Below are 15,000 nucleotides of genomic sequence, written 5' to 3' on the forward strand. Positions count from 1 at the left end.
TGGATAGCTCACACGGTAGAGCCACGCTCTCACCTGCCAGGCGGAGTTGTCGTACCAATAAGGTCGCAGGTTCAAACCCCACCACCGCCGCGAAAAAATTTTTATTCTCTATTGTCTTCTGGCACTTTTCTATTCACTTCATATCTTGTTGTTACCAACATAAGTGCCTGCTCCACTCACTTTTCTGAATTAAAAATTCACCCCATACACCGGAGCATACTCAATGTCTCAATCGTTTCTATGTTATATGTTTGTGTTGAGAATATTGGCTATTAAGCTTAGCTGCTGGTCAAAATTATTCGCGATGGTGGTGTACGAACGAATCGGCGGTCTCAAGAAGTGGGTGAGAGAGGGATCTAGTAATGACTTTGAGTTTGAAACGAATATTTTGTGTTCGTGGATAGCTCACACGGTAGAGCCACGCTCTCACCTGCCAGGCGGAGTTGTCGTACCAATAAGGTCGCAGGTTCAAACCCCACCACCGCCGCGAAAAATTTTTATTCTCTATTGTCTTCTGGCACTTTTCTATTCACTTCATATCTTGTTGTTAGCTGGGTCTATATGTATATTAATGGATAAAAAAGTGGATGATTGGACACAATGAGAGATAGCTAGGAAGGTAGATGACTATGAATCGGTGGATAATTAGTAGATAGATAGCTAGATAGATAGATAGATATATATATAGATAGATAGATAGATAGATAGATAGATAGGTAGGTAGGTAGGTAGGTAGAGTTGTAATTTTAGTAGTATGAACAGTAGTAGTAGTAGTAGTAGTAGTAGTAGTAGTAGTAGTAGTAGTAGTAGTAGTAGTAGCAGCAGCAGCAGCAGTAGTAGTAGTAGTAGTAGTAGTAGTAGTAGTAGTAGTAGTAGTAGTAGTAGAAGTAGTAGTAGTAGTATAAGTAGTAGAAGTAGTAGTAGTAGCAGCAGCAGTAGCTGTAGTGGCAGAAGTGAGAGCAGCAGTGGTGATGAATATGGGTGACGTTGACATCTAGTGGTGGTCAATCCTGGTGTTGAGTCCGCGTGGAGTCAGCGTTCCCAACAACTTGATCAGGTGAGTTTCCCTACGTCGACGGGCGGAAGTGTCCGAATGTATTGTATTGTTGTGCTGACGAAGGGTTTGTACCCGAAACGTCCATTGTCTGTTTTGTTCCCATACGAAGCCTTTCCATTTTCACTCTTTCGTTAGTATCACCGGCTTCAGGCAGCCCTTACCGTTTTCTACTATTCCATCCCACTCACAACTTCCGCTGACTGTTATAATGCGTATTGATCTCCCTTCATTCACAAACTCATCAAAATGGCCGAACTTTTGTTAGATTCTAATATTCGTGTTTGGGTTTTCTTGCCAATTGTTGTAATCACTTTCCTTATTGGCATCTTGAGGCATTATGTAACCATATTACTGTCATCAGAAAAGAAATCCGAGCTCAGACAAGTTTCAGATAGGTTTGTTTGCAAAATAATGGTAGATATTTTTTGTGACCACTTGGCCTTGTCTTTCGACTTACGTCCATTGTCATTGTCACACGTCTTACTTGTGGCTGCTTTCTCACTCTGTCTAGCCTTGGCACTTGGCGTTGAGTCTGGTCTGGTGGGGTGGGTTTGCTCGACTTCGGCTGAAAACTAAGACTAAGAGGAGGTACCGATAGCTCAGTTGATAGAGCAAACAGACTTCCCAATATTCACACCTGAGTCGAATGTGGTAATCGGAATCGGGTAGTGTCTAGTCCTAGTGTAGTGTAGTGACGAGTGTCAATGTCAAGTGTGCGTGTAGTAGTGGAGCATGGGCCATGAGTACTCACCACACCACAATCACAATGCAATTAGCAGTGTCATTCATCTGGAACCAGATGCAATCATTTTCATTCATCATCCACTCACTGACTAATTTTTTTAAAGGCTGTCATTATTCCCAGACGCCTGTCTGGGGATAATGAAAATTCCTTATCCCCAGACAGGTGTCTGGGGATAACCAATTTTTGTTATCCCCAGACACCTGTCTGGGGATAACAAAAATTGGTTATCCCCAGACGCATGTAGCAAATGGGCAGAAAGATTTTATGCAAAATGCCAAACTAGGCTTGAAAAATACCAAATATTCTGGAAAAAATACGAGTGGTTGTGTCCCAAAATAGTTAATATATCAAGTGATATTTAACACAAGATGAAAGTAAATAGTGATCAAATGTCAAATCCAGCTCTTTTTAAAAAATTATTTTAAAGCAAATGGATCAATGAAATTTCTTTTGTTACTTTGATCTGAAAACGTCAAACTGGCAATTCGACTTTTTATTTTCAACCAGGAAGAAAGTTGTTAATCATCAAATCTGTTCATAGTCCACCAACCATTTAAATTTTCACTACCTACCTACCTGTTAACTTTATTGATCATCTCTTGTTTCTATAATTTGCTCATTCTGGCCACAATTTTGGGGATGACTGGGAATTACTTTTTTTTCGCGGACGAATTCCTAGGCCATGGTGTTGTTCGCCCCAAAGCCTAAAACCGACACCTGTTATTTTCCTGTCTTCTTCGCACAAGACAATACAATTTAGTACCACACGTCCACAAAACTAGATCCAACAACATATTTTTATTCGAATCAGAAATGAAAATAACTACCAAAACGAGGAAGCAAAAATGGTGGAAATATGTTTAGCTCATATATGAATTTAAGATATTCCGATAGCGGTGTGGATAGACAGCTCAGTGGGTTAGGCCACCTTTCATTTTACTCCTTTTAGCTGCACAGATTCGAACCAGAACGACCCCCCCCCCACCACACACACACACACACTTTTTTTTTTTTTAACTTTTTCTTCCTTTCTCCCCAATTGATTTTCATTGTTTTCACTTTTGTTCCGAGTTCCGAGCAAGAGTTTTTTTAATCAGTTGAATTTTTTATTTCTCCGATAATATTATTTCATTATTTAATTTGCTCTAGATCTATTTTTTTTGTTGTTGTTTTGTTTTGGTCAAATGATAATAATAATAATAATAAAAAAAATAATAATAATAATAATTGTAATAATTGTTACTATTATTACTATTACCATCATAATCATTATTATATTATTATCAATAATAATATTATTTTTATTATTAATACTCTTATTATCATACTATTACTGTTTTTATTATTATTATTATTATTATCATCATCATCATCATCATCATCATCATCATCATCATCATCATCATCATCATCATTATTATTATTATTAATATTAACACTATTCCCTGCTCCGAGGGTTTTTGTTTGCTAAACCTTTATGTAAATGTTCCGTTTCTGAGCATGAATTTCTTAAATTGTTTTTATTTTTAAAACAATTATTGTTTTTTTTTTCTCCTCTATCTGACCCTTTGGTCGCTCTCTGAATATTTCTGTTTGTTTGCTTTCTAATTATTTATTCTTTTTAGACACTATTTGAGATCGGAGTGGGGACGAATATATTCGCTAGAAACTAGAAAAAAAACCACGAGAGAGAGAGAGAGAGAGAGAGAGAGAGAGAGAGAGAGAGAGAGAGAGTTTAATAAGAAAAAAAAAAGAGGTGGGGGGAGGATGGATGAGACATTTATCCCTTTCAACGTTCTGTAAAAAGAAGACGGAATTTAAAAAAAAAAAAAAAGTGACGTTACCAGGATTCGAACCCACAACGTCGATTCTGGTCAAACTTCCAGGGCAGATGACTAAACCATTCGGCCATGACACCCACTTCGAAGTCGACGCATATTGTGTATATGTAGTAACAACTGATTTTAGTGTTGGTTAATTTTATGTTTTTATAGATATTTTATTAACTTTCCTTATTTCTATGTGCATCTGGAAACATTCCATATTCTGGAATGTGGATAATTGTTTAAAAGAGCGGAGTTTCAAATATGCGTCTGGGGATAATGGAAATTCGTTATCCCCAGACAGGCGTCTGGGGATAACAAATTTTTATTATCCCCAGACAGGTGTCTGGGGATAATCACAGCGTTTTTTAAAACTCATTGTCTATTGTCAACAATTGTGATCATTACATTATTATTATTAGTTGACATTTTTAATATATTAATATTCTATTATATAAATCCTATGAAGTACTGTTGTAACTAACAATCCTAAAAAGAAATGCCATAGTTTGAGCAGTGCAGAATTGCAAGATGATTCTATTTGTTAAACTTTGATTTATCATCTTTTTACTTAAAAAAAAAAAAATCATTCCAGTCATGCACTTATCAGAAGTCGTCTTTTGAGAGAGAACGGGAAGTACATTCCTCGGCAATCATTCCTGGTGAGAAAAAGTTTTTTCAACAATGAAGAAAGAGGATTTTTCAAGACTGAGAAAAGAGAGGCCCAGGCAAAGAACCCAATGACAGGTTGATATATAGCTTGAAATTACTTTGGAATGAGATAATGTCGGATGTGTTCTGTAGGGATCAATTTAAATAGTATCGTTTTTGTTCTTTATATTTTGCTTTTACACCACATCCATCAATTGTTTACATCCAAAAAACGCAGTAGGATAAAAATTGTATTTTGCGTGTCGTATAACATAAACTTAAGGTGTATTTTCCTTTTTGGCTGTCTCTGATTAGATAAAAGTAAGGAATCAGAATTAATACGTGAAGTGCTACCCTTTACAATTTATGGCAAATTCTGATTGAAAAGGCAAAATGGAAAATTATATGTTTGCTGTCTGCCGTCTGCCAGGACAAAACCAAAACACTCCAATCTCCACGCACTTTTATAGTTATAATACTACTATTTATTCCTAATTACTATCCTGAACTTATCATCTATTTTAAAAACACCATGGACACTAGTAATAATAATGCAGAATGCCAAGTGCAAAACAGATAAAAAAACAATTTCATGGACCATTTTATGGAGATTCAACTTGAACCGAAGTAACTTGTCTCTGTGAAGTTGGTGAAAGCATCAATGAAATGTGGTTCTCAATCTATCTAAATAATACAGTCTGTCATATTTATTATTTCCAATTTGAACATGAGGTTTACCGTTCCATGAATTTTCAACCTCTCAATTAGTAAAATTGTCAAGAGTTAAAACGGATTATTTGTCTGAATTTGTCAATTTACTATGAGTGTCAATGTCAATTTTCCAAAACAAAACGATGTCTTACAATGTTTGAATTGAAGTGAAGTTGTTCACCAATGCACTGGTGACACTGAAATGAGAAAACAAGACTGAAAAATTGAATGCAACAAATCCAAATGAAAGTGGTATAAAATAGAAATAAGTTTTGTCTAATCATATTGCATACCACTCGTCTTCTTCAAAATTCCAATTGATGCTCGTTGATATTTTGGAGATAACTCGTTGCACGAAAACAAAATGAATAGACAATCATTGTATATGTATCTATGATATTGTTATTGAGTTTAAAAATTTTTTCATTTGAAGGTGCATATAATGAAATGATAGAAACTGTTTGAGATACAGCCAAAACGAAAATGATTTTCTAGTATCAGAATTCCATTATTGCTCCTCTTACACAATTAATTTTGCACATGCTTCAGTAGTTTTGTCAATCGCAAACAAACTAATACTTTGATTAACTTCAACTTCGATCCGTTGAAGCATTCTAACTTTCCAGATTTCAGGAAGTGACAATGTTTCTCCAATTTTTATCTATTATTTATTAATATTAAAGTTTTAAAATGTTTTTAAAAATTTTTAAAAAAAAATTTTGGCTGGTTTTTTGTTTGTTTTTTTCTTCTATGAAATTTGCTTTCTTTTCTTTCTTTCTTCTTTTATTTAAAAAATCAATTTCTTTGTATTGATTCACTTAGTTGTATTATTTTTTTTGTTAGCTAAACAGATAGATTTATTCTCATCATAGAGAGATATCTTATAAGCATGGAGTTTAGGTAATATATATATATTTTAGTCATTTTCATCCTAAATTTTACATTTTTTAGATCCATCAATGATGACTGATATGATGAAAGGGAATGTCACAAACGTCTTGCCTATGATTATCATTGGTGGTTGGATCAACTGGGCTTTCTCAGGATTTCTTACAAGTAAGAATGTCAAATATTTACCTCAACAATTACTAACTAGCTTTCAACACATGCCAAGGGATCCAGATCGAGCTTATATGCAGTCGAGATTTTTTCGGACCCCTTTGTCCATCCAACAGTGAATGGGTAGCTGGATCTTTTAGATCTTGTAGAAAGTATATTGCGATGGACTCGCACCCCATCCAAATGATAGCATGCAATTACTATTGTCCATATCACGCAATGGTAACCGTGATAAATTCCAGCTCCATTGACTCAATGGCTCTGAAGGACGACTACTTTTTAAAGTTTAAAAAATGAATTTGCTGCTAGTCGAGTTACTGGCGCTGTACTGTGAAAAAGCCCCCCAAAAATAGCTCCTTATTTTCTCAAGCATTGAAAATGGATGTTTGATTAAGATTTATATTTAGTTAGATGATTTGAGTTGATAATATTGAGATGTGTCTGTCAAAGGTCAAAGGGTGGAGTAAGATAGACATTTCATGTCACTATCATAGCATTTTAATCAATTAAGAGATCGACTAGCTGGGATTGTTTTTTTTTTCTTCTTTATTTCATTCCAGAATAGTAGTTCTGTATTTCTCAGATCTGTAAATCCCAAACTACATTGTCATTGATCATATCTTTGTTGTTGGATGTTCAGGTCATATATTGTCATTGATCATTTCTTTGTTGTTGAATTGATCATTTCTTTGCTGTTGGATGTTCAGGTCAAACATTGTCATTGATCATTTCTTTGCTGTTGGATGTTCAGGTCATTGATCATTTCTTTGCTGTTGGATGTTCAGGTCAAACATTGTCATTGATCATTTCTTTGCTGTTGGATGTTCAGGTCATATATTGTCATTGATCATTTCTTTGCTATTGGATGTTCAGGTCAAACATTGTCATTGATCATTTCTTTGCTGTTGGATGTTCAGGTCATATATTGTCATTGATCATTTCTTTGTTGTTGGATGTTCAGGTCATTGATCATTTCTTTGCTGTTGGATGTTCAGGTCATTGATCATTTCTTTGCTATTGGATGTTCAGGTCATATATTGTCATTGATCATTTCTTTGCTATTGGATGTTCAGGTCAAACATTGTCATTGATCATTTCTTTGCTGTTGGATGTTCAGGTCATATATTGTCATTGATCATTTCTTTGTTGTTGGATGTTCAGGTCATTGATCATTTCTTTGCTGTTGGATGTTCAGGTCATTGATCATTTCTTTGCTGTTGGATGTTCAGGTCAAACATTGTCATTGATCATTTCTTGGCTGTTGGATGTTCAGGTCAATGATAACAGAAAGCAATGAGTTAAATGTCTTTTTTTTTTTTTCCTTGTCTTTTTCATTTTGAATTTGATTTTAGACAATATGCAAGGATCTCGTTGTGATTATTGTTGTTTCATTGAGGCAAATGTATAATGTTATATTGGTTTTGTTTCAATTTTCCAAATGTATAATTTTATATTAGTGTTTCAATTTTGCCATGTATATGATTTTACATTGTTTAAGTTTATCTTGTTAATCTTGTTTGTCTGTTGTTCTCCCCCCAGCCAAAGTGCCTTTTCCTTTGACGTTCCGATTCAAGCCCATGTTACAACGAGGTGTCGAATTGATTACATTAGATGCTTCATGGTAAGTATTATTGTGTATATATTTGATGGGTGTATTGTATGTTTTTTTTTTTTTGGCGATAATTCCCAAATATTTTATGTGGTACTTCTTACTTTCTCTCCCTTGTCATGTTTTCTTTTTCTTTTTTTTTAATTGTAGAATGAGATATGCTGATCTAGTCCATTCTCTGTTTGTCATCTTTAGCTGAGAGAGAAACATGTTTCTTCTAATAAGTCATCACCCTTTTGTGTTTTTTTAAAAGATTATTTGAGTAGTCTTCTTCTTCTTCTTCTTCATTACCCATCATATTGTCTTCATGTTTGAATGTCAAGTTGGTGAATGAACGCCGTTCTCCTCCTCGGCTATCTGAGGGGCCCGTACAGTTTGGTAACAGGCCAAAAATCCTCTCTTGTTGTTACACACTTTGTGCAGGTCTGGAGAAGTCAATTAAGGATATGCATTTTATTAGCTTTCTTTAGGCAGCAATGCTGTGCTTGTGTCTGGATGAGATAGAAGGGACTCAAAGATGGTATCAAACTAAAAATACCACATGGGATCGACCTCGTTACCTGCTTTAATTATTGTCCTTTGTTGTTTTTACCAGTCTTTGTGTTCAACGACAAATTCTGTAAATTATACATATTGTGTTTTGACAATTGGATAACTGTACCCTATCACAACCATAGATGATAGAGTATGACCTAGTCAGAGTCTTGGTAATGCACTAAAAATGTTGTTGTGTATATTATTATTATTATTATTATTATTAGTATTATTATTATTATTATTATTATTATTATTATTATTATTATTATTATTATTATTATTATTATTGTCCTTCTTCTCCTTTTTCGTCTTCTTCTGATACTGTCATAAATTACAAAACCAAGAATCATAAAATGGAGGTTGCAGTTTGAATTTTAGTAAAGATAAATACCGACATAATTATGAATTTACTCGACTAGGCCATTTCATTTTCATGTTTTACTTCTCTATTTCAATTTTTTTTTGTTTTTCCCAACAGGGTGAGTTCTGCTTCTTGGTACTTCCTGAATGTGTTTGGACTTCGAAGTATGTACACATTGATACTTGGTCAAGATAATGGTGAGTTGGTTTTTGTTGTTCTTTTTGGATTTGATGAGGTGTTATGCAAAATTTCCCTGCTTTGTGGTGGAGTTCTTGATTTTATGTATTCTTCTTTTATCTACCCTTTTATTTAAATTTTTTTTTTTTTTTAATGAGCTTTTATATCCACTAATTGTGCTCAAAGCGCTTTACAATGGGTCCCTGACCAACAGCGACACATAAAATGTAGAACGAGACATGATGCCTGTCAAGCGATATTATTTTTTCTGGACAGAGACAATGCTGTTAACAGCCAGGTACTCATTTTAGACCTGAGTATGGTGGGAGAATGTGAGTAAAGAGCCTTTTCCAAGGACTCAACTATGCGCCAAGCGAGGCTCGAACTCAGGACCTTCCGATCCTAAAGCGAGTGTCATACCACTTGACCACATAGCCGCACAATTTATTTTGGTGGTGTCAGGTGTAATATTTATCAAAGCACACGTGTAAAACTGACAATATCGCCACAACTTTTTACTCTTTTTCATCATCAGTTTGTACTTTATGTGATCTCATTGGCTTTAAACAATTGATGCTGTATGTCATGTAAACATTGAAGATGTTTGAGTTTTCAGATATTTTTTGAGTGGGTTTTATTTTTTAGGGCATGACGCTCTATAGAATTGGAGACAAACCTCTAGAATGGTTTTCATGCTATCTATGAGACAGATCACAGCGCGTTCTCTTAAATGATTCCCTTTCATCACCAACAAAGCTGCAATTTGGCATTCCACAGGGTTCAGTGCTTGACCGTTATATTTTCACAAGTACACAAAGCCCTTTAGCAACATCATGGTGATTTCGTAGTCGAATGAATGAACTTGTGTGATACCAAAAAATCTATTAGAAAGCACCTCTGAGCACTATTTGTGGATACTGACAATATATCAAATAATAATTATAATAATAATGATAATAATTTAGTTGAATATCCAGTTGTTCTGATCGTCATTTTGTTTGTAATCTGAACTTAGAACACCGAGAGGGGAAAGGAGGGAATTTTGTGTCAGTGCATGTTTTAGAATAATGAAGCAGAAAAATCACTGTCTTGTCTTCTTTATAATTTTGTTGTTGTCATTTATATAGAAATGTACCTATACACTTGTTTTAGTGTAGACCATATCATTAAAGATTTCAATAAAATGTCTTCTTACTCACTTGATCATATCTCTTTTCTCCTCTCCAATATTTTAAAAGCTGCCGATCAAACCAGGGCCATGCAGGACCAGATGTCTGGGTCGGCCATGATGGCCCCACCTGATCCAATGAAGGCTTTCAAGGCCGAGTGGGAAGCACTGGAGGTGGCTCAACACGAATGGATTTTAGAGGGCAATGAGGAGGAATTAACAGGGGGAGTTGTACAACCTGAGACTATTTATTTACGGACCAAGAATTGAAATATATTTTTAAATGAAATATCATTGCAAAGATGATCCTGTAACTGTGTTCTATCACTTAGAAATTTGTCAGGTTTTTTTTTCTTTATTCTATAGTATTTTGCTATAGTATCTTAGGTTAAATCTATTTAACTCTATTGTGTTTGTCATGAATGAAAGGGGCAGCGTGGTTATCAGTATGGTCTTTGCTTCATACCTAAAAGGTTCCGAGTTCAACTCTGGATGAATGAAGGGAATTTTATGTTTTTATCAAAACAAATGATTGGTTGCCCATTCATGTGAACACAACAGAGTTTTTAAAGAAAGAATAACTTGTATTCATTTTCTGATCCCAAGATTGTCTGCAAGTGCCATTTTCAATATGAATCCTCCCCACCCATATCCCTCTTTCCATCCCATCTCAATACTAATAGTTAATAGGATTAATGCATTTATATTTCAGAATTGAGATTTTGATTATATTTTGTCCGTTTCATTTCTAGATCCACATATTATTTCTCACTTCATCACATACTTGCTGTTTATCTGGACTTGAAAAGACAATTTTTAAAATGTTCCTACAGTTTTTTCTCTACCCAATGTCTAAGACTGTTTCAAGTGTTGATCAACTCCACTATAACGATTTCATGGTTTGAGGTTGTCAAGGTCAGGAATGGTTTTATTAACTCAAAATTATCATTGCAAGCACGGGTCGCTGGTTATTTAAATTTTTAAAATCATCACCATCATCATTTCTATCATTTACCATTTTCAGACAAATAGACTTGTCTTTACTGGCTACGATTAGTCAGGATCAGTTTAGGTTGTCACTGTTGGACTCGGCCAGTACATCTGTGATATTTCTGAAATAAGTGAAGAAAAAAAAATGTCATGAATGCGGTGATGAAATTTTTAAATGCATTTTGGGGGTGAAATAAAAAAAACAACAAAAAAAATATGGGGTGGAATTTGGGAGTGTAGGATGGATAAATTGCGTGTTAGGTGCTACATTTAATGCTTCATGTGTCCAAAATTGATGCTTGGAATGGATAAAAATGGAGGGGGCTGGACTCTAACAGTGTAAGTGCAAGAGAGGTGATTTTGAAAAAAGCAAAACAAAAAGAAAACGAAACAAAGCAGCGCAGTTAATGAAATCACTTGTGACGCGTGTTAAGAAAGAAAGCAGCGCAGATAATGAAATCACTTGTGATGCATGTTAAGAAACAAAGCAGCGCAGATAATGAAATCACTTGTGACGCATGTTAAGAAACAAAGCAGCACAGATAATGAAATCACTTGTGATGCATGTTAAGAAACAAAGAAGCGCAGTTAATGAAATCACTTTTGACACATGTTAAGAAACAAAGCAGCGCAGTTAATGAAATCACTTGTGATGCGTGTTAAGAAACAAAGCAGCGCAGATAATGAAATCACTTGTGACGCATGTTAAGAAACAAAGCAGCGCAGATAATGAAATCACTTGTGATGCATGTTAAGAAACAAAGAAGCGCAGTTAATGAAATACTTTTGACACATGTTAAGAAACAAAGCAGCGCAGTTAATGAAATCAATTGTGACGCATGTTAAGAAACAAAGAAGCGCAGTTAATGAAATCACTTGTGACGCATGTTAAGAAACAAAGCAGCGCAGATAATGAAATCACTTGTGACGCATGTTAAGAAACAAAGCAGCGCAGATAATGAAATCACTTGTGATGCATGTTAAGAAACAAAGAAGCGCAGTTAATGAAATACTTTTGACACATGTTAAGAAACAAAGCAGCGCAGTTAATGAAATCAATTGTGACGCATGTTAAGAAACAAAGCAGCGCAGTTAATGAAATCACTTGTGACGCATGTTAAGAAACAAAGCAGCGCAGATAATGAAATCACTTGTGATGCATGTTAAGAAACAAAGAAGCGCAGTTAATGAAATACTTTTGACACATGTTAAGAAACAAAGCAGCGCAGTTAATGAAATCAATTGTGACACGTGCTAAGATCACATGGCTATTACCACCAAATAATGGGATCAGAGTCAGATAGTCTCTGTTGCTTGCAAGGCTAGAGAAGGGGTTGGGCTTTTATATCAGCTTCAAAATCTAATTTTACCTTACACAGCACTTGCATACCTACCAACCCTTCTGCTTTTGGTGGAATCATTCCTATTTTCACTCTTCCTTTTTGTACTATTCCACCATTGTCTCTAAAATTCCGATTTACAAAAAGGATGATAATGGTAAGAGTAAAGGGGGGGGGGGGGGGGGGGGGGGTGAAAGAGGTGAATTTCCTATTTTTTGTCTAAAATTCCTATTTTCAAGTGTCCTGATTCGACTTTTGGAATGTGAAGGGTTGGCAGGTCTGCACTTGCACTGTTTGAGTTGGAACTCCTTGGATATGCTGTATTAGTATTAAGTATGTAATGACTTCTTTCAAATCAAAATAATCATGGATAGCTGTTTGTCTGTACCTTCATTGTTATGTTTGTATCTCTTTTACTATGTGTCACTTTATTTCTTTCATCTTTTTAAACTTGCACCTTGAGCATCTGGGGTAATAATAGAAAATTCGGGTTTAATTGTCAAGAGTTTCTTTTTTTGAATGGATATCCTGCATTTTATTTATTGGAATGATCTGGTGTGTGTGTGTAGTGTGTAAATGTTAGTTGTGTGTGATTTTGGTGCGTGTTGTAATGGAGAATGAGTTTTATATGAGATTAAAGATTTGATCTCCTCGTAAAATATTATTGTTTTGTGTTTCCTACTTTATAATTTTCCTGTTTAATTAGAGTTATGTGATAGATGGGTGGGATTCCTATTGGCACAGGGGGGGGGGGGGGGGGGGGGGGGGGGGACATTGGCTGTCTGCAGGAAGGTGGATTCTAAAGCATCTGTGTATAATCTTACAATCTGTGATTCGACTCACGGCTTGGAAAGTGGGTGGGACCTCCCATGGTGGGCAGTAGGTCGCTTGATGTGTCTTTTATCTTTGTCTTGGAATGAGATGGTTTTGTCCTGGCCCTGGATGGGAGGGAAACAATCAAATGTATAGTTATAGTTTTGAGAGATATTTTTTTTCTTGGAAATCATCTCTCTGTGTTTTGTTTCGAATATTTAATGGCTTGTAAACATATGAGTATATTCCTGTTTGGGAAATCCTGTGCTTTTGTCTGGGTGAGACTTTTAGGTGATCTCAAACTGATAGTGTGCTCTAGGAATCTACATCTGTGCCTTGTTTGAACAAATTTACCTATGTCTTACTTTTTCTCATGTGCATTCAGTTGTAAATCTCGGATTTTTTTACTTTCCCATTTTCTTCCTTTTTCCCGGCGTGACGTGACCTGAATGTGTTGCAAACGTCGTAAAACTCTTAAAAACAAACAAAACAAAACAGCTTGATAACTTGAGTATTTATGTATCACACTATCCACTCAAATTGCTTTATAAGGGTTACAAACCAACAGCAAAACTTTACAATATAAGACGAGACATATACATGTGGATAAGGTGATATTCAATTATTATTTCGAAGGAGACAACGCTGTTAATTGCCAGGCACTCATTTTACACTTGAGTAAGGTGAGAGAATGTGAATAAAGAGACTTTTCCAAGGACTTAACTATATATCTCTCAATGTGGGACGAACCTTGACCTTACTCATCTGATGGCGATAGCCATAACTCAAGACCACCAAGTCACAAAGTGCTGTAAAACTCTTAAAAACATAAAAATAAGAAACAAATACTTCTGCCTGTTCCGTTTTCAATTTGAAATGATGTTTGATTTTATATGTTGTTCATTAATTAGGTTAAAGGTTATGGCCTTGGCCCTTCAATGATTTTTGGGCACTAAGATTTGTTATGAAATGAATTACGTTGATTGAAAACGTATGAAATCCTGTCATCTGAACATGCCTTTCTGTGAACGGACCGTTCAGCCATGTAACTCGTACATGACAAAGTAATGGAGCATGCTCAATGTTTCTGTTTGACTCACGGTGTGGAAAACTCGTGCCCTTACATACACACAACACTTACAGTGGAACACGATTGAACCGTGCCTTACAATGATGCCGTGCAATTTAGACTGAACACTTTTACTGTTAGATGTTATAGGTTACTACAGATTTATCAACAATTGACCAGATCTTAAAAGAGAAATTTAAATTTTTGGGAAATTATTTTTTCTCTCCATTTTTGACCAATTTTAACGACACTTTGCCGAGTCTCTGATATTTTAAAGCGATAGTAAGATAAAGGGAAAATCCTGCATTTGGACATGAAATTCAGACTTGTTAAAAATAATGAAAACCTACAGGGTGGGATATAGCACGAAAAGCAAAATAAAAAACAAAACAGAACCAACCCCCCCCCCCCCCCCCGAAAAAAAAGAACTAACCCTCCCCCCACCTCCCCCCCCCAAAAAAAAAAAACAAACCCAAAACAAAACAAACAAAAACAAATAGTCAAATAGAAAAAAAAAATAACGAAAACCGAAAAAAAAAATATAACAAAATAGAACGAGACAAAAAATAAATAAAAAAGAAACAAAAGAAAAAAACAAACCCCAACCCCCCCCCCCCCCAAAGGCAAGGACCCTAAGTCAAATGTACCACTGTGGATGAATAAAGGGAATTTTATGTGTCATCTATTGATTTAATTAATGGCGAGCACGAAGACTAAATTCACGATAAACCTACTCGTTATACCGACATCATACCTTATGTCAAAAACTGTCGGCATAACGAGGTTTTACTGTATTTACTGCCACACAGCTGTGACAGACGGCAGTTTTTGTTTATGTAGGGGATATGCCACGTGTGTTTGTGTATATATATATATATATATATATATAT

General features: G+C 35.3%; 1 protein-coding gene across 1 annotated transcript; it reads left to right on the plus strand.

The window, feature by feature from the left end:
* Positions 1 to 1,264: 1,264 nt before the first annotated feature.
* LOC144975486 (ER membrane protein complex subunit 3-like) lies at positions 1,265 to 12,887 on the plus strand. Its single transcript, XM_078919614.1, has 6 exons — positions 1,265 to 1,452; positions 4,221 to 4,372; positions 5,939 to 6,043; positions 7,586 to 7,667; positions 8,671 to 8,750; positions 9,969 to 12,887. Exons 1-6 carry the CDS (start codon positions 1,304 to 1,306, stop codon positions 10,166 to 10,168), a joined length of 768 nt encoding a protein of 255 aa, XP_078775740.1. The 5' UTR covers positions 1,265 to 1,303; the 3' UTR covers positions 10,169 to 12,887.
* The last annotated feature ends 2,113 nt before the right edge of the window (positions 12,888 to 15,000 follow it).

This window comes from Berghia stephanieae, chromosome 6 (assembly GCF_034508935.2).
Source record: "Berghia stephanieae isolate SIO BIC M18660-M18661 chromosome 6, UCSD_Bste_1.3, whole genome shotgun sequence".
Lineage (NCBI taxonomy): Eukaryota > Metazoa > Mollusca > Gastropoda > Nudibranchia > Aeolidiidae > Berghia > Berghia stephanieae.

Excerpts from the sequence above, each read along its gene's own strand:
- LOC144975486 (XM_078919614.1), top strand. The coding sequence starts at position 1,304 with ATGGCCGAACTTTTGTTAGATTCTAATATTCGTGTTTGGGTTTTCTTG. Across the intron at positions 1,453-4,220 it reads CTCAGACAAGTTTCAGATAG|TCATGCACTTATCAGAAGTC; the intron begins GTTTGTTTGCAA and ends AAATCATTCCAG. Across the intron at positions 8,751-9,968 it reads GATACTTGGTCAAGATAATG|CTGCCGATCAAACCAGGGCC; the intron begins GTGAGTTGGTTT and ends ATATTTTAAAAG.